Source organism: Scyliorhinus torazame, chromosome 10 (genome assembly GCF_047496885.1).
Source record: "Scyliorhinus torazame isolate Kashiwa2021f chromosome 10, sScyTor2.1, whole genome shotgun sequence".
NCBI classification, from domain to species: domain Eukaryota; kingdom Metazoa; phylum Chordata; class Chondrichthyes; order Carcharhiniformes; family Scyliorhinidae; genus Scyliorhinus; species Scyliorhinus torazame.
The window spans coordinates 256,545,184-256,566,639 of NC_092716.1; the positions used below are offsets into that span (position 1 = coordinate 256,545,184).

The 21,456-nt window shown below is 45.7% G+C and overlaps 1 protein-coding gene across 11 annotated transcripts in view; it reads right to left on the reverse strand.

Moving 5' to 3' along the window:
• The window catches only part of nav2a (neuron navigator 2a), a 1,224,858-nt gene that overhangs the window by 643,492 nt on the left and 559,910 nt on the right, over positions 1-21,456 (reverse strand). For 8 of the 11 annotated variants that reach the window (XM_072466713.1, XM_072466705.1, XM_072466706.1 and 5 more), the window contains exon 1: positions 20,096-21,205. The exons of 1 other annotated variant lie outside the window; for it this stretch is intronic. In XM_072466713.1, coding sequence (XP_072322814.1) covers positions 20,096-20,350 — 255 coding nt within the window. In that variant the 5' untranslated portion in view covers positions 20,351-21,205. Of the gene's footprint in view, positions 1-20,095; positions 21,206-21,456 lie in introns of those variants that run through there. 2 more of the 11 variants (XM_072466711.1, XM_072466709.1) reach the window with 1 other exon arrangement.

The window sequence follows — 21,456 nt, forward strand, 5'->3', positions numbered from 1 at the left end:
GTAATGAGGCAAAATATCTATTTGGGATCTCTGCTTATTCCCCCACAGTCAATGTCCAGACTGGGCACCTCTGATTCCCCTGTCCCCCCACCCCCAGCAACTCAGTCCCTCGATGATTGTGGCGCCCAACACAAAGGAGTTCACCTGGAACTCCACCCCCCCACTCCCCCACCCCCCCCGCCCTCCCCCAACCTCCTCCCCATCTCCGACATTGCCACGGCACTGTCTCTGGCCTTGGCACCGTATGGCGCTGCAACTTGGCACAGCATAGAACATAATAACACTTGGAACTGCAAATTGTAGTCTCATGACTAAACAATCCTGCACAATACAGGCGTGCAACCTCACAACTGGTATTCATGAGGCCCTGGTGGGAAACCCATATATTCAGAAATTCTATTCACCACTTCCGCATGATTTGCATAACATCAGGAGCTGACAGCAAACAGAATGCAGAATTTTTCCCTGACAGTGATTGAATGGAGACAGAGGAATGGAAGAGCAGTCACCACAGCAATGATATGCTCAATTGTGCCACAAGCAGAGGGCAAATGCAGTTTTCTCAAAATGATACAAAGGTGCATGGTATTGACAAGAAGCAAATAAACTAAGACTCGTTAGAACGAGAGAAGAAAAATGAACGAGCATTCTTACTTTAACGGAACACATGACTCATACTTAAATCCGCAAGGCCAAAATGCTTAACGATGAAGTACACAAACTGAAGATTGGCACTGATATCAAACATATTCAATCCTCAGTAACTGAAATTCAGTATTCGGCAGAACAAACAGCAAGATTAATATCGGTCAAATGTGGGAAGAAAACAGATGAAAACAGAGATCCACACAAACTAAAAATTAGAATTATTCAAATTAATCTAACTCCTCCCCATGGAACAATACATGGATGGCAGTACAATTAATATCTTCGTAATTTCACAAGTGAAATGTTACTGAACCTCAACACTCCCAACAAAATGGGACGTACAACGGACCAGGAATGTGGAATTGGGATTATCCATCGAGTTGCAAGCGCAGTACTCTGAGCAAAAGGTGGGACTGAACACAGAGTCACATTTTCAAGCAACCAAAGAAGTTTGAAGAACAGAATGAGGCTGACCCCGTCTGTGCTGGCTCTTTGAGATAGCAATCTTACTCTTCTCTTAACCTCGTCTCCTTCAACACACCCCAATGGCAAAGCAGTCCATGTTTTACCTATTTGTCATGAAAATAAAATCTCCAGCTTTGTTCTCACTAGTAATCATTTAAAGTAATGAACCCTTCTGAAGGAAATAGTTTTTCTTCTTATTTATTCCATACATAATTTTTAAATCCTCTATTAAATGTATTCTTTGCCTCTTTGCTCCAACAGAAATAGTCCCAGTATCTTTTCAAAACTGCAGTTTCCAAAGGTAGTTTACAGGAAGATACAGAGGGGGTACATAGGAGATTCACCAGGATGTTGCCTGGGATGGAGCATCTGAGCAATAAAAAGAGACTGGACAGGGTTGGATTGTTTTCTTTGGAGCAGAGAAGGCTGAGGTGGGATATGATTGAGGTGTATAAGATTATGAAGGGTTTGGACAGGGCAAATAGGAAGTAGTTGTTCCCCTTGGTTGAGGGGTCAATCACAAGGGGGCATAGTTTTAGGGTGAAAGGCAGGGGATTCCGAGGGGATTTGAGTAAAAATATTTCACTCAGAGGGTGGTGAGAATCTGGTATGCGTTGTCTGGGAAGGTAGAGGAGGCTGGAAAACTCACAACCTATAAAAAGCACCTGGGTGAGCATTTGAAACACCGTCACATGCCCGAATATGGGACAAGTGCTGGTAAATGGGATTAGCGTGAGATTATAGAATTTGCAGTCTGGAAGGATAACGAGTCTGCACTGGAATTAGGGGTAGCTGAGTGCAGACTCAATGGGCCCAAGGGCCTTTTTTGCGCTGTACAACAATGACTATGACTCTAATCATTGCTAATACCCCAATAAAGTTTCATTGCATACTTTGTATGGTTTCAATGTCCATTATACATAATGGTGAAACTGAAATTGCACATAGTACGGTGTGAACGAGCCATTATTTTGTGCAGGTTGTCAAGGCCTCTTGACTTTTGCACCCTCATGCGTCTATTTGCAAAACCCAAAATGCTCTTGACATTTTTTTTCTTTAACTTGCATTTCCCGCATCAGCTCTTTCAGGGAATTACAGATTTCAACCATTTGTTTATTTCACACCCTTCAACATATTTCTAATGACTGCATATTCCAATTCTTTTTCCTCTTCCTGAGATGCGTTACTTCACACATTTTCCAACTGACATATAACGAGCACCGGCTGCCTGTCCAACCCACTAACCTGTAACCTCGGCACTTGCCTGCCAAATCGTGACACTTGCATCATTGGCAGATTTCAATTTCATATACCCAAGTCCAAGTCACCTATAGCCCAGCAGTAGCTAGGAGTACAAATTAGAATCAGTGCCCCAGGAGAAGTGAGGAGATCTTTGGGGGGGGGGGAGGGGGGTAAAGAATGAGCCATCACTCCAGATCACAAGCTGCATCCTTCTGGTGCATAGTGCACATATGGACACAATTTTTCCCACATACAGTGAACAGGGAGGGAAGGTATGCAAAGGCACTTTCATCCGTCCACACTGCAAAATGACTAGCCAGCATTCATAGATTTATGTTGTCAACCACAGAGCATTCCTCATTTCCAACCAAATATATAGTCAACATTGCAGAACCCTATCATTTCGCTCATAGGCAATTTAACGTTCAGCAAAAATATGATGAGCTTGAAATACATCCTGAAAAGTTTAGTTGCAGAGGAAAATGGCAGTTTTAAAAATGCTTCTTTTATTATAACAGATATGTTCCTCACACCTGCTGTACAGGAGCGGTGGAATGACTGGCAGGTCTCGGGGATTACAACAGCAAAGTTAGATTTTTCTCATGGTTCTGAGCCTCCCATGATAATCAGCCATCTCCAAACCAAAAAGGCGAACAAGCAGATGACTCATACACGGTAATAATCTGCCAGTTGGTCTGTGGGAACAGTGACGTTCACTCATTTTCCATCTCTCCTCAGCTCACTCTCAACTAAGTTCAAGAACTTTCGAAATGTGAGAAAAAACATGCAAAATACATGGTTCATCACCAAAATTGTCAATACGTCAACTTCCCATCCATAGGTAAGTATTCCTCGATGAAGACCATCATTTTTACCAGAAATGACATCAAAAATAGGGCGACTCCTTTACATATTCTATATATTTAGATAAATCAATAATGTGTGTTGGTTTTCTCGTAGTACTTTGATGCTCCTGATAGGTTACAGGAGACAAACATGTAAATTCATAATTAAAAAAGCATCACATGCAAGTGTTTATTTTATTCCTGAATTTACATTAATGCAACATTCAGGTTGAGGCTGTTAATTGGTAAATAACATTTGTGTCACACAAGTTCAAGGCAATGACCATGCTCAACCACAGAAAATCTAACTTTTCCCCTTGACATTCAATGGAAATATCATCAATGAATCACCCACCAGCCACATCCGAGCTTACTATTGCCCACAAACTTAACAGGTCGAGCCTTATAAATATTCACAGTACTTCATTACAGTGTTAATGTAAGCCTACTTGTGACACTAATAAAGATTATTATATTGTGGGCATAACAACAGGGCAGTTGTTGGGTGTTCTGCAAGTGATTCACCTTTTAACTTACCAATTCCTTTCCACCACTTACAAGACACAAGTCAGGAGTGTGATGTAATGCTCTCCACTTGCCTGGATTAGTGCAGCTCCAAGAACACTCAAGAACCTTGACACCAAAATGAATGTGCTGCCGCGATTCCTGTTTATTTTTCAGTGCCTGCCAATTTTCCTGCCAAAGGCATTTTTTAGAGAGATTGAAAGGATGATTACCTCATTCATATGGGGAGGGAAGGTGGCCAGAATTAAAAAGGTGCTACTACAGAGAGGAAGGCAGGCAGGGGGTTTGGGTCTTCCGAACCTGATGTATTATTACTGGGCAGCGAATGTGGAGAAGGTGCGGAGCTGGGTCAGAGGGGTTGACTTCCAATGGGTCAGAATGGAGGAGAGTTTGTGTAGGGGGTCGGGATTCAAGACGCTCGCGACAGCGCCCCTCCCGACGCTCCCGGGGAGATACTCAGGGAGTCTGATAGTAATAGCTTTGTTGAGAATTTGGAGGCAGTTTCGATAGCACTTCGGGTTGGGGGCAGGGTCAAGGGAAATGCTGATTCGGGGGAACCAAAGATTTGAGCCAGGGAAGTGGGATGGAAATGTTCGGAGATGGGAGGAGAAAGGAATTAGAACACTAAAAGATTTATTTCTTGGTGGTCGTTTTGCGGGATTGAAGGAGCTGGGAGCGAAGTATGGGCTGTAGCAGGGGGAAATGTTTAGATACATGCAGGTTCGAGACTTTCCCAGAAAGGAGATACAGAGCTTCCCAGTAGAGCTGGCTTTCACATTGCTGGAGAAGGTGCTGACGACAGGGGGACTGGAGAAGGGGGTTGTATCGGCGGTTTACGGGGCTATTTTGGAGTAGGAGAAGACGCCACTAGAAGGGATCAAGGCAAAGTGGGAGGAAGTGTTGGGAGAGGGTATGGAGGAGGGGTTCTGGTGTGAGGTGCTCCGGAGGGTGAACGCCTCCACCTCGTGTGCAAGTTTGGGGCTGATACAGCTGAAGGTGGTGTATAGAACGCACCTTACAAGGGCAAGGATGAGCCAGCTCTTTGAGGGGGTAGAAGCTGTGTGTGAACGTTGCGGGGGGGGTGCCCCGCAAACCACATTGATATGTTTTGGTCCTGTCCAAAGCTGGAGGATTACTGGAAGGAGGTGTTTAGGGTAATCTCTAAAGTGGCGCACGTGAAACCGGGGGCCCTCGGGAGGCCATATTCGGGGTGCCGGACCAGCCGGGGTTGGAAACGGGCACGGAGGCAGATGTCATAGCCTTTGCCTTGTTGATCGCCCGAAGGCGGATCCTGTTAGGGTGGAGATCAACCTCTCCAACCTGTGCCCTGGCATGGCGGGGTGCCCTGGCATGGCGGGAGGACCTGCTGGAATTCTTAACGCATGAAAAGGTCAAATTTGAACTGAGGGGAAGGATGGAGGGGTTCTACAATTCATGGGCATTATTCATTATGCACTTTCGAGAATTGGATCACATCGAACATTGGGGGTGTTGGGGGCTGGGAGGGTTGGGGGGAGGGGGACTGTATGTGTTAATGGTGACTATGGGTGATTCCTGATTCCTTTTTGTCATTTGTTTATGTGACCATGCGGGCTAATGTCTGGGGTTTGGTGGGAGGATGGGATCGCTGTTATTGATATGGGGATTGACATTACATTCGTTACTGATTATTGTTTATTGATGGGTGTAACTTTGGGAGAAAATGTGAATAAGGAGAATAAAAAAATATTTTTTTTAAAAAGAGGCTTGACACCACCCTGGACAAAGCCGTACACTTGTTTGCTACCCCATCCACTACCTTAAACATTTGCTCCCTCCATTACCAATGCACAATGGCAGCAGCGTGTACCAACTACAAGATGCACTGCAAAATGTCGCCATGGCTCATTTAGTAGCACCTTCTAAACTCAGGACCTCCACCTCCTAATAGGTCAAGAGCAGAAGGAGCATGGGAACATCACCGCCTGCAGGTTATTCTCCAAGCCCCACGCCATCCTGACTTAGAATTATATTACCATTTCTTCACTGTCGCTGGATCAAAATCCTGGAACTCCTGAACTAACAGCACTCTGGGATTAATTACACCACATGGAATACAATATTTCAAAGCAATGGTTCAGCACCACCTTCTTGAGGGCAATTAGGGATGGGGAATAAATGCTGAGTGTGTAAGTGATAACCAAAATCCCACGAACAACAGATAAATAAATATCCCACAGCATTACTAAAGGTAAAATGAAGTTCTGCACAAAAACTTGCCCATTAACAAAGAAATACAGAAAATCTTGGATTCAGAACATGTTGCACTCCTCCGCCACAAATATTTCTTGCCAAGTCCTACTATAAAAACAGACTAAGTTCAAAATTTCTAGGTTCCTAAATGCAAAAAGCAGACTCTACACTACATGGAAATATATAATGCTGGGACCTGTGTGGGTGCACAGTGTTGTACCCGACGGCATCCGTTAGATATAAGATTAGTTCCACTGATTAATTTATTATAAGATCTAAGAACATTATAAATAGAGCATGTGCCCCCACCCCCACCCCCGAGCCTACTCCAACATTCAATAAGAACGAGACTGATCTGATCCTGGTTTCAATTTCACATTTCTTCCTGTTCCCCAGTGGAATCTTGGAAAATATATATCATTTTCCATATTTTATTTATTCATTCATGGGATGTGGGCATCTATCACTAATTGCCCTTTACCTGAGCAACCTTCTCAGCCATTTCGTTGGGCAGTTACGAGTCAATTACATTGCTGTGGGTCTGGAGTCACGTGTAGGCCAGACCAGGAAAGGATGGCAGATTTCCTTCCTGAAAGGACATTAGTGAACAAGATTGGTTTTATGACAATCGGGGCCGGTTTAGCTCAGTTAGCTGCAAAGCCAGTTTGTGAAGCAGAGCAACACCAACAGAGCAGGCTTAATTCCCGTACCGGCTGAGGTTATATGTGAAGGCCCCGCCTTTTCTACCTTGCCCCTCACCTGAGGTGTGGTGATCCTCAGGTTAAATCACCACCTGTCAAAGGGTAAATCAGGCTATGGTCACCTGGGACAATGGCGACTTTACTTCTGACAATCAATAATAGTTTCATGGTCACTATTAGACTAGCGTTTAATTCCAGACTTTTTATTAATTGAATTTAAATTCTATCAGCTGCTATGATGGGCTTTGAACCTATGTCCCCGATGTAATGATGCACGCTCACAGACATCAGAAGAAACACGAAAGGAAACACTGAGTGCTGAATTTGGTGCATTTGAGTGCTATAGTGAGAGTTTGGTGACTGAGGGAGTATAAGGCTTCATTTGTATCTAAAGTCTAGTCTTTTATTTAGTTAATTAACTTAAAAGTTGCTGTTTGGTTTAGAAGAAGGTGATTTTTCAATCAGCTTTAAACAAAGCTTCTACTTGTAGGCACTTGCAGCTGGAGCTTGTTAATTAGTTAATTGGATTAGGCCAGTTTTCAGAGGCTAGATTCACAGTATAAAAGTGATCCCCTACAGTACAGACTTTGTTTGCACTGAGTGCTGAATTTGGTGCATTTGAGTGCTATAGTGAGAGTTTGGTGACTGAGGGAGTGCTGAATTTGGTGCATTTGAGTGCTATAGTGAGAGTTTGGTGACTGAGGGAGTGCTGAATTTGGTGCATTTGAGTGCTATAGTGAGAGTTTGATGACTGAGGGAGTTAGGTGAGGAGGGAGTAAGGTGCTCCTTTCATTTTGTTTCCTACATTTCCGCAAAGAGTGAGAAGAGAGCCAGGGGTTTACAGAGAGTGCAGCTGACTGGGAGCAGAGTTGGAGGGCGGAGATCCAGTTGGTCCACAGGGCAGCTATATTCTGTAAGGTAAGAGGGGATGGAGGCTAGGCCAGTTGCATGCTCCTCCTGTAGGATGTGGGTGGTGAGGGATACCTCCGGTGTCCCCGCTGACTATACCTGCGGGAAGTGCACCCAACTCCAGCTCCTCAAAGACTGTGTTAGGGAACTGGAGCTGAAGCTGGATGAACTTCGGATCATCCGGGAGGCAGAGGGGGTGATAGAGAAGAGTTACAGGGAGGTAACCACACCCAAGGTACAGGACAAGAATAGCTGGGTTACAGTCAGTGGAAAAAAACAAAACAGGCAGACAGTGCAGGGATCCCTCGTGGCCGTTCCCCTTCAAAACAAGTATACCGTTTTGGATGCTGTTGGGGGGGATGACCTACCGGGGGAAGGCCCTAGCGGCCAGGTCTCTGGCACTGAGTCTGGCTCTGGGACTCAGAAGGGAAGAGGGGAGAATAGAAAAGCAATAGTTGTAGGAGATTCAATGGTTAGGGGAATAGATAGGAGATTCTGTGGTCGCGAGTGAGACTCACGGAAGGTATGTTGCCTCCCGGGTGCCAGGGCCAGGGATGTCTCAGATCGTGTCTTCAGGATCCTTAAGGGGGAGGGGGAGCAGCCAGAAGTCGTGGTGCACATTGGTACCAACGACGTAGGTAGGAAAAGGGATCTGGAGGTAATAAACGAGTTTAGGGAGTTAGGCTGGAAGTTGAAAGCCAGGACAGACAGAGTTGTCATCTCTGGTTTGTTGCCGGTGCCACGTGATAGCGAGGCTAGGAATAGGGAGAGAGTGCAGCTGAACTAGTGGCTGCAGGAATGGTGTAGGAGGGAGGGCTTCAGGTATTTGGATAATTGGAGCGCATTCTGGGGAAAGTGGGACCTGTACAAGGAGGACGGGTTGCATCTGAACCAGAGGGGCACCAATATCCTGGGAGGGAGGTTTTCTAGTACTCTTCGGGAGGGTTTAAACTAATTTGGCAGGGGAATGGGAACCGGATTTGTAGTCCAGCAACTAAGGTAGCCGATATTCAGGACGCCAAAGCGTGTAATGAGGCAGTGGGGAAGGGAACACTGACAAAGGAGAGTACTTGCAGGCACGGAGATGGGTTGAAGTGTGTATACTTCAACGCAAGAAGCATCAGGAATAAGGTGGGTGAACTTAAGGCATGGATCGGTACTTGAAACTACGATGTGGTGGCCATCACGGAAACTTGGATAGAAGCGGGGCAGAAATGGTTGTTGGAGGTCTCTGGTTATAGATGTTTCAATAAGATTAGGGAGGGTGGTAAAAGAGGTGGGGGGAGGGGGGGGGGCATTTTTAATTAGAGATAGTATAACAGCTGCAGAAAGGCAGTTCGAGGAGTATCAGCTTACTGAGGTAGTATGGGTTGAAGTCAGAAATGGGAAAGGAGCAGTCACCTTGTTAGGAGTTTTCTATAGGCCCCCCCATTAGTAGCAGAGATGTGGAGGAACAGATTGGGAAACAGATTTTGGAAAGGTGCAGAAGTCACAGGGTAGTAGTCATGGGTGACTTTAACTTCCCAAACATTGAGTGGAAACTCTTTAGATCAAATAGTTTGGATGGGGTGGTGTTTGTGCAGTGTGTCCAGGAAGCTTTTCTAACACAGTATGTAGATTGTTCGACCAGAGGAGGGGCAATATTGGATTTAGTACTTGGTAATGAACCAGGGCAAGTGATAGATTTGTTAGTGGGGGAGCATTTTGGAGATAGTGACCACAATTCTGTGACTTTCACTTTAATAATGGAGAGGGATAGGTGCGTGCAACAGGGCAAGGTTTACAATTGGGGGAAGGGTAAATACGATGTTGTCAGACAAGAATTGAAGTGCATAAGTTGGGAACATAGGCTGGCAGGGAAGGACACAAGTGAAATGTGGAACTTGTTCAAGGAACAGGTACTACGTGTCCTTGATATGTGTGTCCCTGTCAGGCAGGGAAGAGATGGTCGAGTGAGGGAACCATGGTTGACAAGAGAGGTTGAATGTCTTGTTAAGAGGAAAAAGGAGACTTATGTAAGGCTGAGGAAACAAGGTTCAGACAGGGCATTGGAGGGATACAAGATAGCCAGGAGGGAAGTGAAGAAAGGGATTAGGAGAGCTAAGAAAGGGCATGAACAATCTTTGGCGGGTAAGATCAAGGAAAGCCCCAAGGCCTTTTACACATATGTGAGAAATATGAGAATGACTAGAGCGAGGGTAGGTCCGATCAAGGACAATAGCGGGAAATTGTGTATTGAGTCTGAAGAGATGGGAGAGGTCTTGAATGAGTACTTTTCTTCTGTATTTACAAATGAGAGGGGCCATATTGTTGGAGAGGACAGTGTGAAGCAGACTGGTAAGCTCGAGGAAATACTTGTTAGGAAGGAAGATGTGTTGGGCATTTTGAAAAACTTGAGGATAGACAAGTCCCCCGGGCCTGACGGGATATATCCAAGGATTCTATGGGAAGCAAGAGATGAAATTGCAGAGCCGTTGGCAATGATCTTTTCGTCCTCACTGTCAACAGGGGTGGTACCAGGGGATTGGAGAGTGGCGAATGTCGTGCCCCTGTTCAAAAAAGGGACTAGGGATAACCCTGGGAATTACAGGCCAGTTAGTCTTAGTTCAGTGGTAGGCAAAGTCATGGAAAGGGTACTGAAGGATAGGATTTCTGAGCATCTAGAAAGACACTGCTTGATTAGGGATAGTCAGCACGGATTTGTGAGGGGGAGGTCTTGCCTTACAAGTCTTATTGAATTCTTGGAGGAGGTGACCAAGCATGTGGATGAAGGTAAAGCAGTGGATGTAGTGTACATGGATTTTAGTAAGGCATTTGATAAGGTTCCCCATGGTAGGCTTATGCAGAAAGTAAGGAGGCATGGGATAGTGGGAAATTTGGCCAGTTGGATAACGAACTGGCTAACCGATAGAAGTCAGAGAGTGGTGGTGGATGGCAAATATTCAGCCTGGAGCCCAGTTACCAGTGGCGTACCACAGGGATCAGTTCTGGGTCCTCTGCTGTTTGTGATTTTCATTAATGACTTGGATGAGGGAGTTGAAGGGTGGGTCAGTAAATTTGCAGACGATACGATGATTGGTGGAGTTGTGGATAGTGAGGAGGGCTGTTGTCGGCTGCAAAGAGACATAGATAGGATGCAGAGCTGGGCTGAGAAGTGGCAGATGGAATTTACCCCTGAAAAGTGTGAGGTTGTCCATTTTGGAAGGACAAATATGAATGCGGAATATAGGTTTAACGGTAGAGTTCTTGGCAATGTGGAGGAGCAGAGAGATCTTGGGGTCTATGTTCATACATCTTTGAAAGTTGCCACTCAAGTGGATAGAGCTGTGAAGAAGGCCTATGGTGTGCTAGCGTTCATTAACAGAGGGATTGAATTTAAGAGCCGTGAGGTGATGATGCAATTGTACAAAACTTTGGTAAGGCCACATTTGGAGTACTGTGTACAGTTCTGGTCGCCTCATTTTAGGAAGGATGTGGAAGCTTTGGAAAAGGTGCAAAGGAGATTTACCAGGATGTTGCCTGGAATGGAGAGTAGGTCTTATGAGGAAAGGTTGAGGGTGCTAGGCCTTTTCTCATTAGAACGGAGAAGGATGAGGGGCGACTTGATAGAGGTTTATAAGGTGATCACGGGAATAGATAGAGTAGACAGTCAGAAACTTTTTCCCCGGGTGGAACAAACCATTACAAGGGGACATAAATTTAAGGTGAATGGTGGAAGATATAGGGGGGATGTCAGAGGTAGGTTCTTTACCCAGAGAGTAGTGGGGGCATGGAATGCACTGCCTGTGGAAGTAGTTGAGTCGGAAACATTAGGGACCTTCAAGCAGCTATTGGATAGGTACATGGATTACGGTAATATGATATAGTGTAGATTTATTTGTTCTTAAGGGCAGCACGGTAGGATTGTGGATAGCACAATTGCTTCACAGCTCTAGGGTCCCAGATTCGATTCCGGCTTGGGTCACTGTCTGTGCGGAGTCTTCACATCCTCCCCGTGTCTGCATGAGTTTCCTCCCGGTGCTCCGGTTTCCTCCAACAGTCCAAAGATGTGCAGGTTAAGTGGATTGGCCATGATAAATTGCCCTTAGTGTCCAAAATTGCCCTTAGTGTTGGGTGGAGGTGTTGACTTTGGGTAGGGTGCTCTTTCCAAGAGCCGGTGCAGATTCAATGGGCCGAATGGCCTCCTTCTGCACTATACATTCAATGATAATCTATGATTAATCTAGGACAAAGGTTCGGCACAACATCGTGGGCCGAAGGGCCTGTTCTGTGCTGTATTTTTCTATGTTCTATGTATTTATTAATAAGAAAAACCGTACAGAGGTCAGCATCTACACGGTTACCCTACAGCAGCCCACCCGGCTGCCCCAGTCCCCTACATGTCTCCTGCCTTAGAGAGGTCCAAACCGTGAGTTTTGATACCTTTGTAGAACAGAGTTTTGATACTGCGTGCAAAAGAGCTTCTGATACCCTTTATAGTGATGCTTTGATACTTTTAGGGTAACTTGGTAAGGTACAATAAAGAAGATTGTTGTTCGATAATTTGAGAGTTTGAGCATTTTGTCCGTAACACTAATTGACCCAAGTTTGAGGTGCAACAAATCCATCAATGTAGGGACCACCACCACGGAACCACCCCCACCCCCCAGGCTCTGCTCCGATCGGGAACCTGTCAATCTCAACATCTTCAGTTTCCCGCGCTTTTGAAGACCTTGAGGCATCTCTTCTTCTTCTCTTAAAACACTGCTTGCTCTCCGTGCTCTCTTCTCTTCTTTTTAAAAACTTTGCAGCAACTCTTTGTTTCACTTTAACTAAGTTCTATTTTCCTTAACCTCAAAGGCACAGCCTTGCTTCTGACGGCTATTCCCACCTTTTTTATATACATTTCTAAATGTTTGACTGTACTGGTCGCACTCTGTGTCTCCCTCAGGGTCCAGCAATATCACAGCATCTTGATTCATCCAAAGACAGGCCTTCGGGTGAGTTTGTTTTCAGATGTGACTGAAATAGGACACTCACAGAATTTTTATCCTTGCCTCCAGATGTAATGATGCACGTTCACAGACTTCATTAGAAACACAAAAGATCTTTTTTTATAAATTTAAAGTACCCAATTATTTTTTTCTCCAATTAAGGGGCAAATTGGCGAGGCCAATCCACCTACCCGGCACATCTTTGGGTTGTGGGGGTGAGACCCACGCAGACGCGAGGAGAATGTGTAAACTCCACACGGACAGTGACCCAGGGCTGGGATCGAACCGGGTCCTTGGTACCGTGAAACAGCAGTGCTAACCACTGCTCCACCATACCGCCCACAAAAGATATTTGTACAGAAAAACTGTACAGAGGCCAGCAGCCACACGGCTGGAGTTCAGTTTCTGGTCAATAATAAGTCCCCAAGATGTTGAAGGTGGAGGATTCAGCGATGGTAACATCAAGGGAGGTGGTTAGGTTCTCTCTTGTTGGAGATGGTCGTTGTCTAGCCCCTGTGTGGCGCAAATGTTACTTGCCATTTATCCGCCCAAGCTTTAATGTTGTCCATGTCTTCCCAAATGTGAGCATGGACTGTTTTATTATCTGAAGAGTTACATCTGGTACTGAACACTGTGCAATCATCACTGAAAACCCCCATTGCTGCCCTTATTAGGGGGGGAAAGTCATTGATGAAGAAGTTGAAGATGTTGGGCCTAGGGGCACTGCCATGAGGAACTCCTGCAGAAATGTCCTGGGTCTGAGTTGATTGGTCTCTGACAGCGCAATCATCTTGATTTGTGCTAGGCATGACTCCAATCAGTGGAGAGTTTTCCATAGGACCATAAGATATAGGAGTAGATTTAGGTAATTCGCCCATCGATTCTGCTCCGCCATTCAATCATGGCTGATATGTTTCTCATCCCCATTCTCCTGCTAACTCCTCATAACCCCTGATCCCTTTATTAATCACAAGCCTATCTCTCTCTGTCTTAAAGATACTCAGTGATTTGGCCTCCACAGCCTTCTGCGGCAAAGAGTTCCACAGATTCACCACCCTCTGGCTAAAGAAATTCCTCCTCATCTCTGTTTCAAAGGATTGTCCCTTCAGTCTGAGGCTGTGCTCTCGGATTCTAGTTTCTCCTACAAGTGGAAACATCCTCTCCAGGTCCACTCTATCCAGGCCTCTCAATATTGTGTAAGTTTCAATAAGATCCCCTCTCATAAGACCATAAGGGGGACCCATCGAGTGCACTCCACCATTCAATCATGGCTGATATGTTTCTCATCCCCATTCTCCTGCCTTCTGCCCATAACCCCGGATCCTCTTATTAATCCTTCTAAACTCCATCGAGTACAGACCCAGAGTCCTCAACTGCTCCTCATACAACAAGCTCTTCATTCCAGGGATCATTCTTGTGAACCCCCTCTGGACCCTCTCCAAGGCCAGCACATCCTTCCTTAGATAGGAGCCCAAAACTGCCCACTGGATTCCAAATGGGTTCTGAACAGAGCCTAATACCGCCTCAGAAGTACACCACTGCTCTTGTCTTCTAGCCCTCGCAACATGAATGCTCATATTGCATTTGCCTTCCTAACTGCTGGCTGAACCTACATGTTAACTTTAAGAGAATCCTGAACTAGGACTCCTAAATCCCTTTGTGCTTCTGATTTCTGAAGCCTTTTCCCATTAAGAAAATAGTCTGTGCTTCTATTCTTCTTACAAATGTGCATAACCTCACACTTATCCACGTTGTTTTCCATCTGCCAATTCTTTGCCCAATTTCCTAGCCTGTCCAAATCCTTCTGCAGCCTCCCTGCTTCCTCAGTCCTACCTGCCCCTCTACAGATCTTTGTATCATCTTCAAACTTAGCAACAATGCCCTCAGTTCCTTCTTCCAGACCGTTAATGTATATTGCGAATAGTTGTATTTCCAACACTGATACCTGAGGCACACCACTAGTCACCAGCTGCCATCCTGAAAAAGACCCCTTTATCCCCACACTCTGCCTTCTGCCAATCAGCCAATCCTCTATCCATACCATTATCTTGCCCCTAACACCATGGGCGCTTATCTTATTTAGCAATCTCCTGCATGGCACCTTGTCAAAGGCATTCTGGAATTCCAAATGGATCATGTCCACTGGTTCTCCTTTGTCTAACTTCCTTGTTATCTCCTAAAAGAATTCTAACCGATTTGTCAAACATGACCTCCCCTTGATGAATCTGTGCTGACTCAGTCCTATTTTACCATGCACTTCCAAATACTCCGCAATCCCATCCTTAATAATACTCTAAAATCTTACCAACAACCAAAGTCAGACTAACCGGGCTAAAATTTCAGGTCTTCTGCCTCCCTCCCTTCTTAAACAGCAGTGTTACATTAGCCACTTTCCAGTCCTCTGGGACCCTTCCTGCCTCCAGTGATTCCTGAAAGATCACCACCAATGCCTCCATAATCTCCTCAGCTATCTCCTTCAGAACCGAGGGGCTGAATTCTCCAAAAATGGGGCTACGTCTCCACGCCGCCTTAAAAACGCTGGCGTTTCACTCCAGACTTTCCTTAATCTCTGGCTGCGGATACGGGGCCTTGCACCTCCAGTTGGGAGTCCGCGCATGCACACGGCAGCGGCCTGTGGCGGCCACACCGTGCGACATGGCGGATTCGCACCGGGGACCATCATCAAAAATGTAGGACCCCCCCCCCGAGATCACGCACGCCCACGGGTCCGTGCCGCCCGTTCGCTCCCCTGGCCGTCCATGAGGCCCCCCCCCCCCCCCCCCCCCCCCCGCCCCCCACCAGGGCGGCCGCAGACTGAGTCCACAGCCGTCACCCGAGGTTCCCGACAGCCGATACGTGGTTAGAACCATGCCATGGGGAACTCGGCCAGTATTGTGTGGAGAATCACATGGGGGGGGGGCCTCTGTTAATGGCCCCCTACCTGCGCCGCGTGCGAGCGGCTCCCGAGCGATTGTCTGGGGACCGGAGAATTGCTTCAGCGGCGCCGGTCCCGGTTTCTGGGTAAACGGCCATTCTCCACCCTGCGCCGAACGTGATTCCGGCACAGAGGCTCAGAGAATCAAGCCCCTGGGGTGCAGTCGATCAGGTCCGAGTAATTTATCCACCTTCAGACATTTTAGTTCCCCCAATACCTTCTCTTTAGTGATGGCCACTATACTCCCCTCTGCCCCCTGACTCCCCTAATTCCCAGTTCTGCTAAGGCTCCTTGATGACGCTGCTGCCCTGATATCAAGAGCAATTATACATAGTTTATGTACAGTATTCAGCTCTTTTGCCCACATCTGAACAAGTCTGTAATGAGTTCAGGAACCGGGTGGACCTGGTGGGGCCATGACCCGCTGAGGGAAGAAATTCCTCCTCGATTCTGTTTTACACAGGCAAGCATTTATTCTGAAATGATGCCCTCTAGTTCCAGATTCGCCCACAAGAGTCTGCACGTTCTCCCCGTCTCTGCGTGGGTTTCCTCCGGGTGCTCCGGTTTCCTCCCACAAGTCCCGAAAGACGTGCTGTTAGGTGAATTGGACATTCTGAATTCTCCCTCTGAGTACCCGAACAGGTGCCGGTGTGCGGCGACTAGGGGATTTTCACGGTAACTTCATTGCAGTATTAATGTAAGCCTACTTTTGACAACAAAGATCATTATATTATAATAAAGGCCAACATTCTATTTTCTTTTCCAATTACTTGCCTTACTTCTTGTGTTTCAAGCACGAGGACACACAGGCCCTTCGACACTGCAGCTTAATGCAGTCCCTGTCTATTTAAATAACATCTTGCTTTTCTATTCACCTTACTATAGTAGGTAAGCTCACATTTTCCCATCTTATACTCCATCTGCAAAAATGTTGGCGCTCTCTTCACATCTGCAGACTTTTGAACTGTTTTCCTGGTCCTTTTGTGATGGATTTGGAAACGGAGCAGGTAAGGAAAATTGGAGGAAGCCACATAGGGGTGGTTCTCGGTTTCAGTCCTGCAGCCATGGACCTTTCCCAGGGGTGGCCTAAGAAACGGGTCAGCTGTCCACTGAACCAGGACAGGTAGACAACAGACATACATGCTTCAGGTCATCACCTGTAAGTTGTCAGCGGAGCAGTGGCCTGACCCACCACGTTTGAGAGTCTGCCAACTCCACGGAAGTGGCCTTCCTGAGGATCCCATCATGGGCAGGTGCTCCATGCCCCAAAAGGTGGTTGGCAGTCAGGAAGGGCTGCACCAGTGGCCCAATCCTTTCGACTGGAGGGGCTATGTATCTCTGAAATTTTCTTTTTTGTTTTGCCTCTGAGGAAGCCTCCCTGTTGCAATGCCCACGGCGTCCGCTACCTGTTTCCGCAGCTGCCACCTCTTCTATTAGGGCTGCTGAGTCTCTGGAGCCAGGCCAGGAGCATGGGGAGCCCGTCCTCAATTAGCGAGTTCACGGATGACCAATCTGGAAGCCGCTTCTGAAAATTTGGTCCCGCTGGTTCGTTCCTGGCAAGTGCGGGCCTGACATCGGGGTCCCATTTTGTCCTGACATCGGGGCCCCAAAGCCCATGGGAAAATCTAGAGAGAAGCTTTTTCTGTCCCGCAGAAGAATGGAGTTGATGAAGTTCAAACAGGCAACCCACACACTGTGAGAATCTATAACCATGCACATTTCATAAACTGCCCACATACACAGGATGGCAACTTACCTAAACCACCTTGTAGCTAGTGCAGTGGTGGTTTGCATAGCCAAACTGTACCATGGGAAGCATCTATCCATCAAACAGAGGACATGGTTATTACAGCTGGATATCTGTGACAGAACAACAGGATTTCATTGACACTATAACACTGAAGTGGGCCATTCATCCCCATCAGTCGCAATTGGTGTTTATCCTCACCTATTCCCGCTCTGTATCATTATTTCTTTATTCCCCCTTGCTTCAACTACATACCCAAAAAGCTCATGATTATTGACATGGTCCCTATTTCTATTGCTAAATCTGGCAGTGCATTCAGACAACCTCACAATCCCTGTGATGGGACCACAATTTTTCACAATATACATTAATGATCTGGAAGAAGGCACTAGTGCTAAGTTTGCAGGTGATTCAAAGATCTGTAGGGGGCCAGGTAGTATTAAGGAAGCAGGTGGGTTGCAGAATGACTTGGACAGGCTAGGAGATGTAGAAAAGTGTGAGGTTATGCACTTTGGAAGGAGGCATGGAGGCATAGACTATTTTCTAAATGGGGAAATGCTTAGGAAATCAGAAGCACAAAGGGACTTGGGAGTCCTTGTTTATGATTCTCTTAAGGTTAATGTGCAGGTTCAGTAGGCAGTTAGGAAGGCAAATGCAATGTTAGCATTCACGTCGAGAGGGCTACAATACAAGATCAGGGGTGTACTTCTGAGGCTATTGAAAGCTCTGGTCAGACCCCATTTGGAATATTGTGAGCGGTTTTGGGCCCCGTATCTAAGGAAGGATGTGCTGGCCTTGGAAAGGGTCCAGAGGAGGTTCACAAGAATGATCTCTGGAGTGAAGAGCTTGTCATATGAGGAACGGTTGAGGACTCTGGGTCTGTACTCGTTGGAGTTTAGAAGGATAAGGGGGGATCTTATTGAAACTTACAGGATACAGTGTGGCTTGGATAGAATGGACGTGGAGAGGATGTTTCCACTTGTAGGAAAAACTAGAACCAGAGGGCACAATCTCAGACTAAAGGGACGATCCTTTAAAACAGAGATGAGAAGGAATTTCTTCAGCCAGAGGGTGGTGAATCTGTGGAACTCTTTGCTGCAGAAGGCTGTGGAGGACTGAGTGTCTTTAAGACTGAGAAAGGTAGGTTCTTGATTAATGAGGGGATCAGGGGTTATGGGGAGAAGGCAGGAGAATGGGGATGAGAAAATATCAGCCATGACTGAATGGCGGAGCAGACGCGATGGGCCGAGTGGCCTAATTCTGCTCCTATGTCTTATGGTCTTAAAACGTTCCTGCTGTTCGCTCTCTAAAATCTCTTACAAGTAATATCATTTCTATATTGCCTTTTCTTCAACTCTTCAGCTACGAACACCATTGAAACATAATTCATTTATCTATAAACATGCCCATCCCTATATAATTTTGAATGCCTTTATCTTATGATTTTTTATCAAATCTCCTCTGTCTGAATGAGAAAAGCTTCAGATTTTCACATCTTGCCTCATATTTTCTATTTCCTCACATATAAACCCATTCGGCAAATCCAAATCCAACCATGCTGACCTAACTGAAAGCCATCCCAATTCAGGAATATGACAATGTCACGTTTCGCTTTCTCAGTTAGGATCTCGCAGCTGCAATGAACTCCATGAGCCATTTTTCTTCCAGGTTCCCCTCCAGCCTTGAACTTGCGTTGCTCAGCCACAATTTGTTCTTCCCCATTGGCCAATTTGCCAAGGCAAAAGCTTTGATGCTGCTTTGTTCAAATACATGCGCCCCTCAGATACAATTCCAAGTTACAATTCAGAACATCTTAAGAAAATCATTCCTACTTCCATGAATGGTAACCATTCAGGAATTCACAGTCACCCGTCACAGGAATATATACAAAAATGTTTTTAAAAACTCAGCCTCTTTACATCTTGTAGTGCAGCATTGATGGGTCAGAAGACATAAAAGCTTGATTTTCTTTTCCATGTCCTCCGACATCCTCACAATTATACTTGCCCAAAATAGGCAATGCTGCATTGCAACAAATGGAAGCTCACACAAAACCTCGACCGTTAGCTGGTTACTATTCCGAGTACCAAATGAAACATTACCTAATTTAGCTTTCTTTGAAAGGCTGCAGAAGGCTCCATGCATCTGCAGAACAAATCTGACAAAACCTTCATTTTAGTTTATACAATTTCAGGAGATATATTGTGCACCAAGTCAGCCAAAATCAGGTTATTTAACCCTTAACATTAAATAATAATGTTTGCAGGATGCAATGTGGTCCCATTTAATTTCACTAATCTGTCTATATATACATATATATATATATATGTGTATATATATATGCATGCATTTAGATGTATATAATATGCCTGTATATCTTGTTCAAAAATAATTTGATGAAAATTATATTCTCTGAGATGACAGGGTTAAAACGAAAGGATTTCTCAACAGTCAGCTTGTGTGTGTTAGCTGGAGCAGCAATCATGCATTGGTAACAAGCAATTAAGTTCAGCGAGGCTGCGAAGAAGATTCCAGCACTATCTTCACACTAATAATACCAATATTAGCCGCAGGCACAAATCCGCTTCAGATTCTGGCATGGGCTACCCTACATACTGGAGCTTGATATGTCACACTGACCAGCAGTCACAGTGGAAGCTGCATTGATAAATTGCAGGGCGCCTGGCCAAATCCAACTGGCACATCGCATCCATACCACTTTTTTTCCCGTCAAATCAGGAATGACAACAAAAAGATCATGCTGATTTACTATCCTAAAAAATAAAAGATATTCATCTTTTTTAAGCTGAGGAGGCCACAAAATGTACGCCTCTAAATGAGGGATGCCAACTGAAAATGATCATTTTTCTGACCTGAGTATCAAAGACATTTTCTGCGCTGGTGGTCTTTCCTTGCAGCACCCTCTCCCCCGCGCTGTCAGCAACATGTGCAGATTTGAAGGGGATCTGGCTCGAATAGGTTGGTTTAGTCACTTCCACCTTGTTCCCAAGCTTCAGGTAACAAGGCTGCTGTAAAGCCCTTGCGGTGACATTCGGGATAGGAGTGGCACTATGAACGGGCTTAGGCAGTCCCGACTTCATTTTCGAGGCCACTAGAATTGCTGGCATTTTCTGTTCCCCTTCTCAACACGTCTTCTTCCAACTCAGTCAGGAACAGCAGCAGCAATAACGGCAGCGGCAGCAGAAACGCTACGTGCTCTGAAATCCGTTCGTCTATAGCAGTCTGCCCAGCCCAGAGTAGGGAGCTCACACACAGTTTAAGTGATGAACAATCAAAGCTGAAAGGTTTTCCCACTGTTCCGTCAACCAGGAATACTTTATTTTGTTTTATTTTTACCCCTGTTAGTCAGTCAGCTTCATTCCTCCCTCTTGCAGCACATGTCTGTGTTTTAGCAGCTGGCTGACCAGAATGACAGAACGTAGTAATTTTCCACAATCAACCCCACTGCAGAAAAGCACAGCTCAAGAGATCTGTTGGGGTCGTTTCTTCACTGTCCCGTCATTCCACCTTCAAAATCACGACAGTCCAATGGAAAAATAACATCCTGATTTCTGTGATCCTTCATCGCACATGTGTATAAAGTACTGTGTGTGTGTGTGCAGCTCAAAACGTCTAGCCTCCTCAGCGCCTTAGTCCAGATGCAGATGCACAGCTTAATATGTTAATGACCAATGCCCTTGCAACAGTGCCTTGGGGAAAGAGTATCTCCTCAGCCTGACCATCACAAGCCTCAGTTGCAAGGCAGAAAGATCGCAGAAGAGGAAACTGTCCATTCATCTGCCGAATCGTTTGATGATGCAGTTTCCTGGCCATAGGTATATTTTTTTTTCAAATGAAAACAACTTCATGAATGCAGTTCACCTGGAAGGCAGCGCTGGAACCGGTACATTACTGCACATAGATTTGAAATAATAACAAAATAATACCAGTCGGGATAGCTCATCGATTTATATTATCACATTCTGGTGATCATGCTGAAGAGAAAACTGTTGGAGACCAGAGGAAGGGAACGGGTCTGACAGTGCAAGCGCCTGATTGGCCCAGTTCTCTCAAATCAGGAGTACAAAATTTCACTGCAAAAAGGGAGTGGCCTAATATACTGAGAGCTGGTTAAATGTGTCATTCTTTATTGTAGCACAAAGACCATTTGTAGCTTCACCGGGCTGCAAGAAAAAGAATAATGAATAGCCACTAGTTCTAAACTATGCCTGAG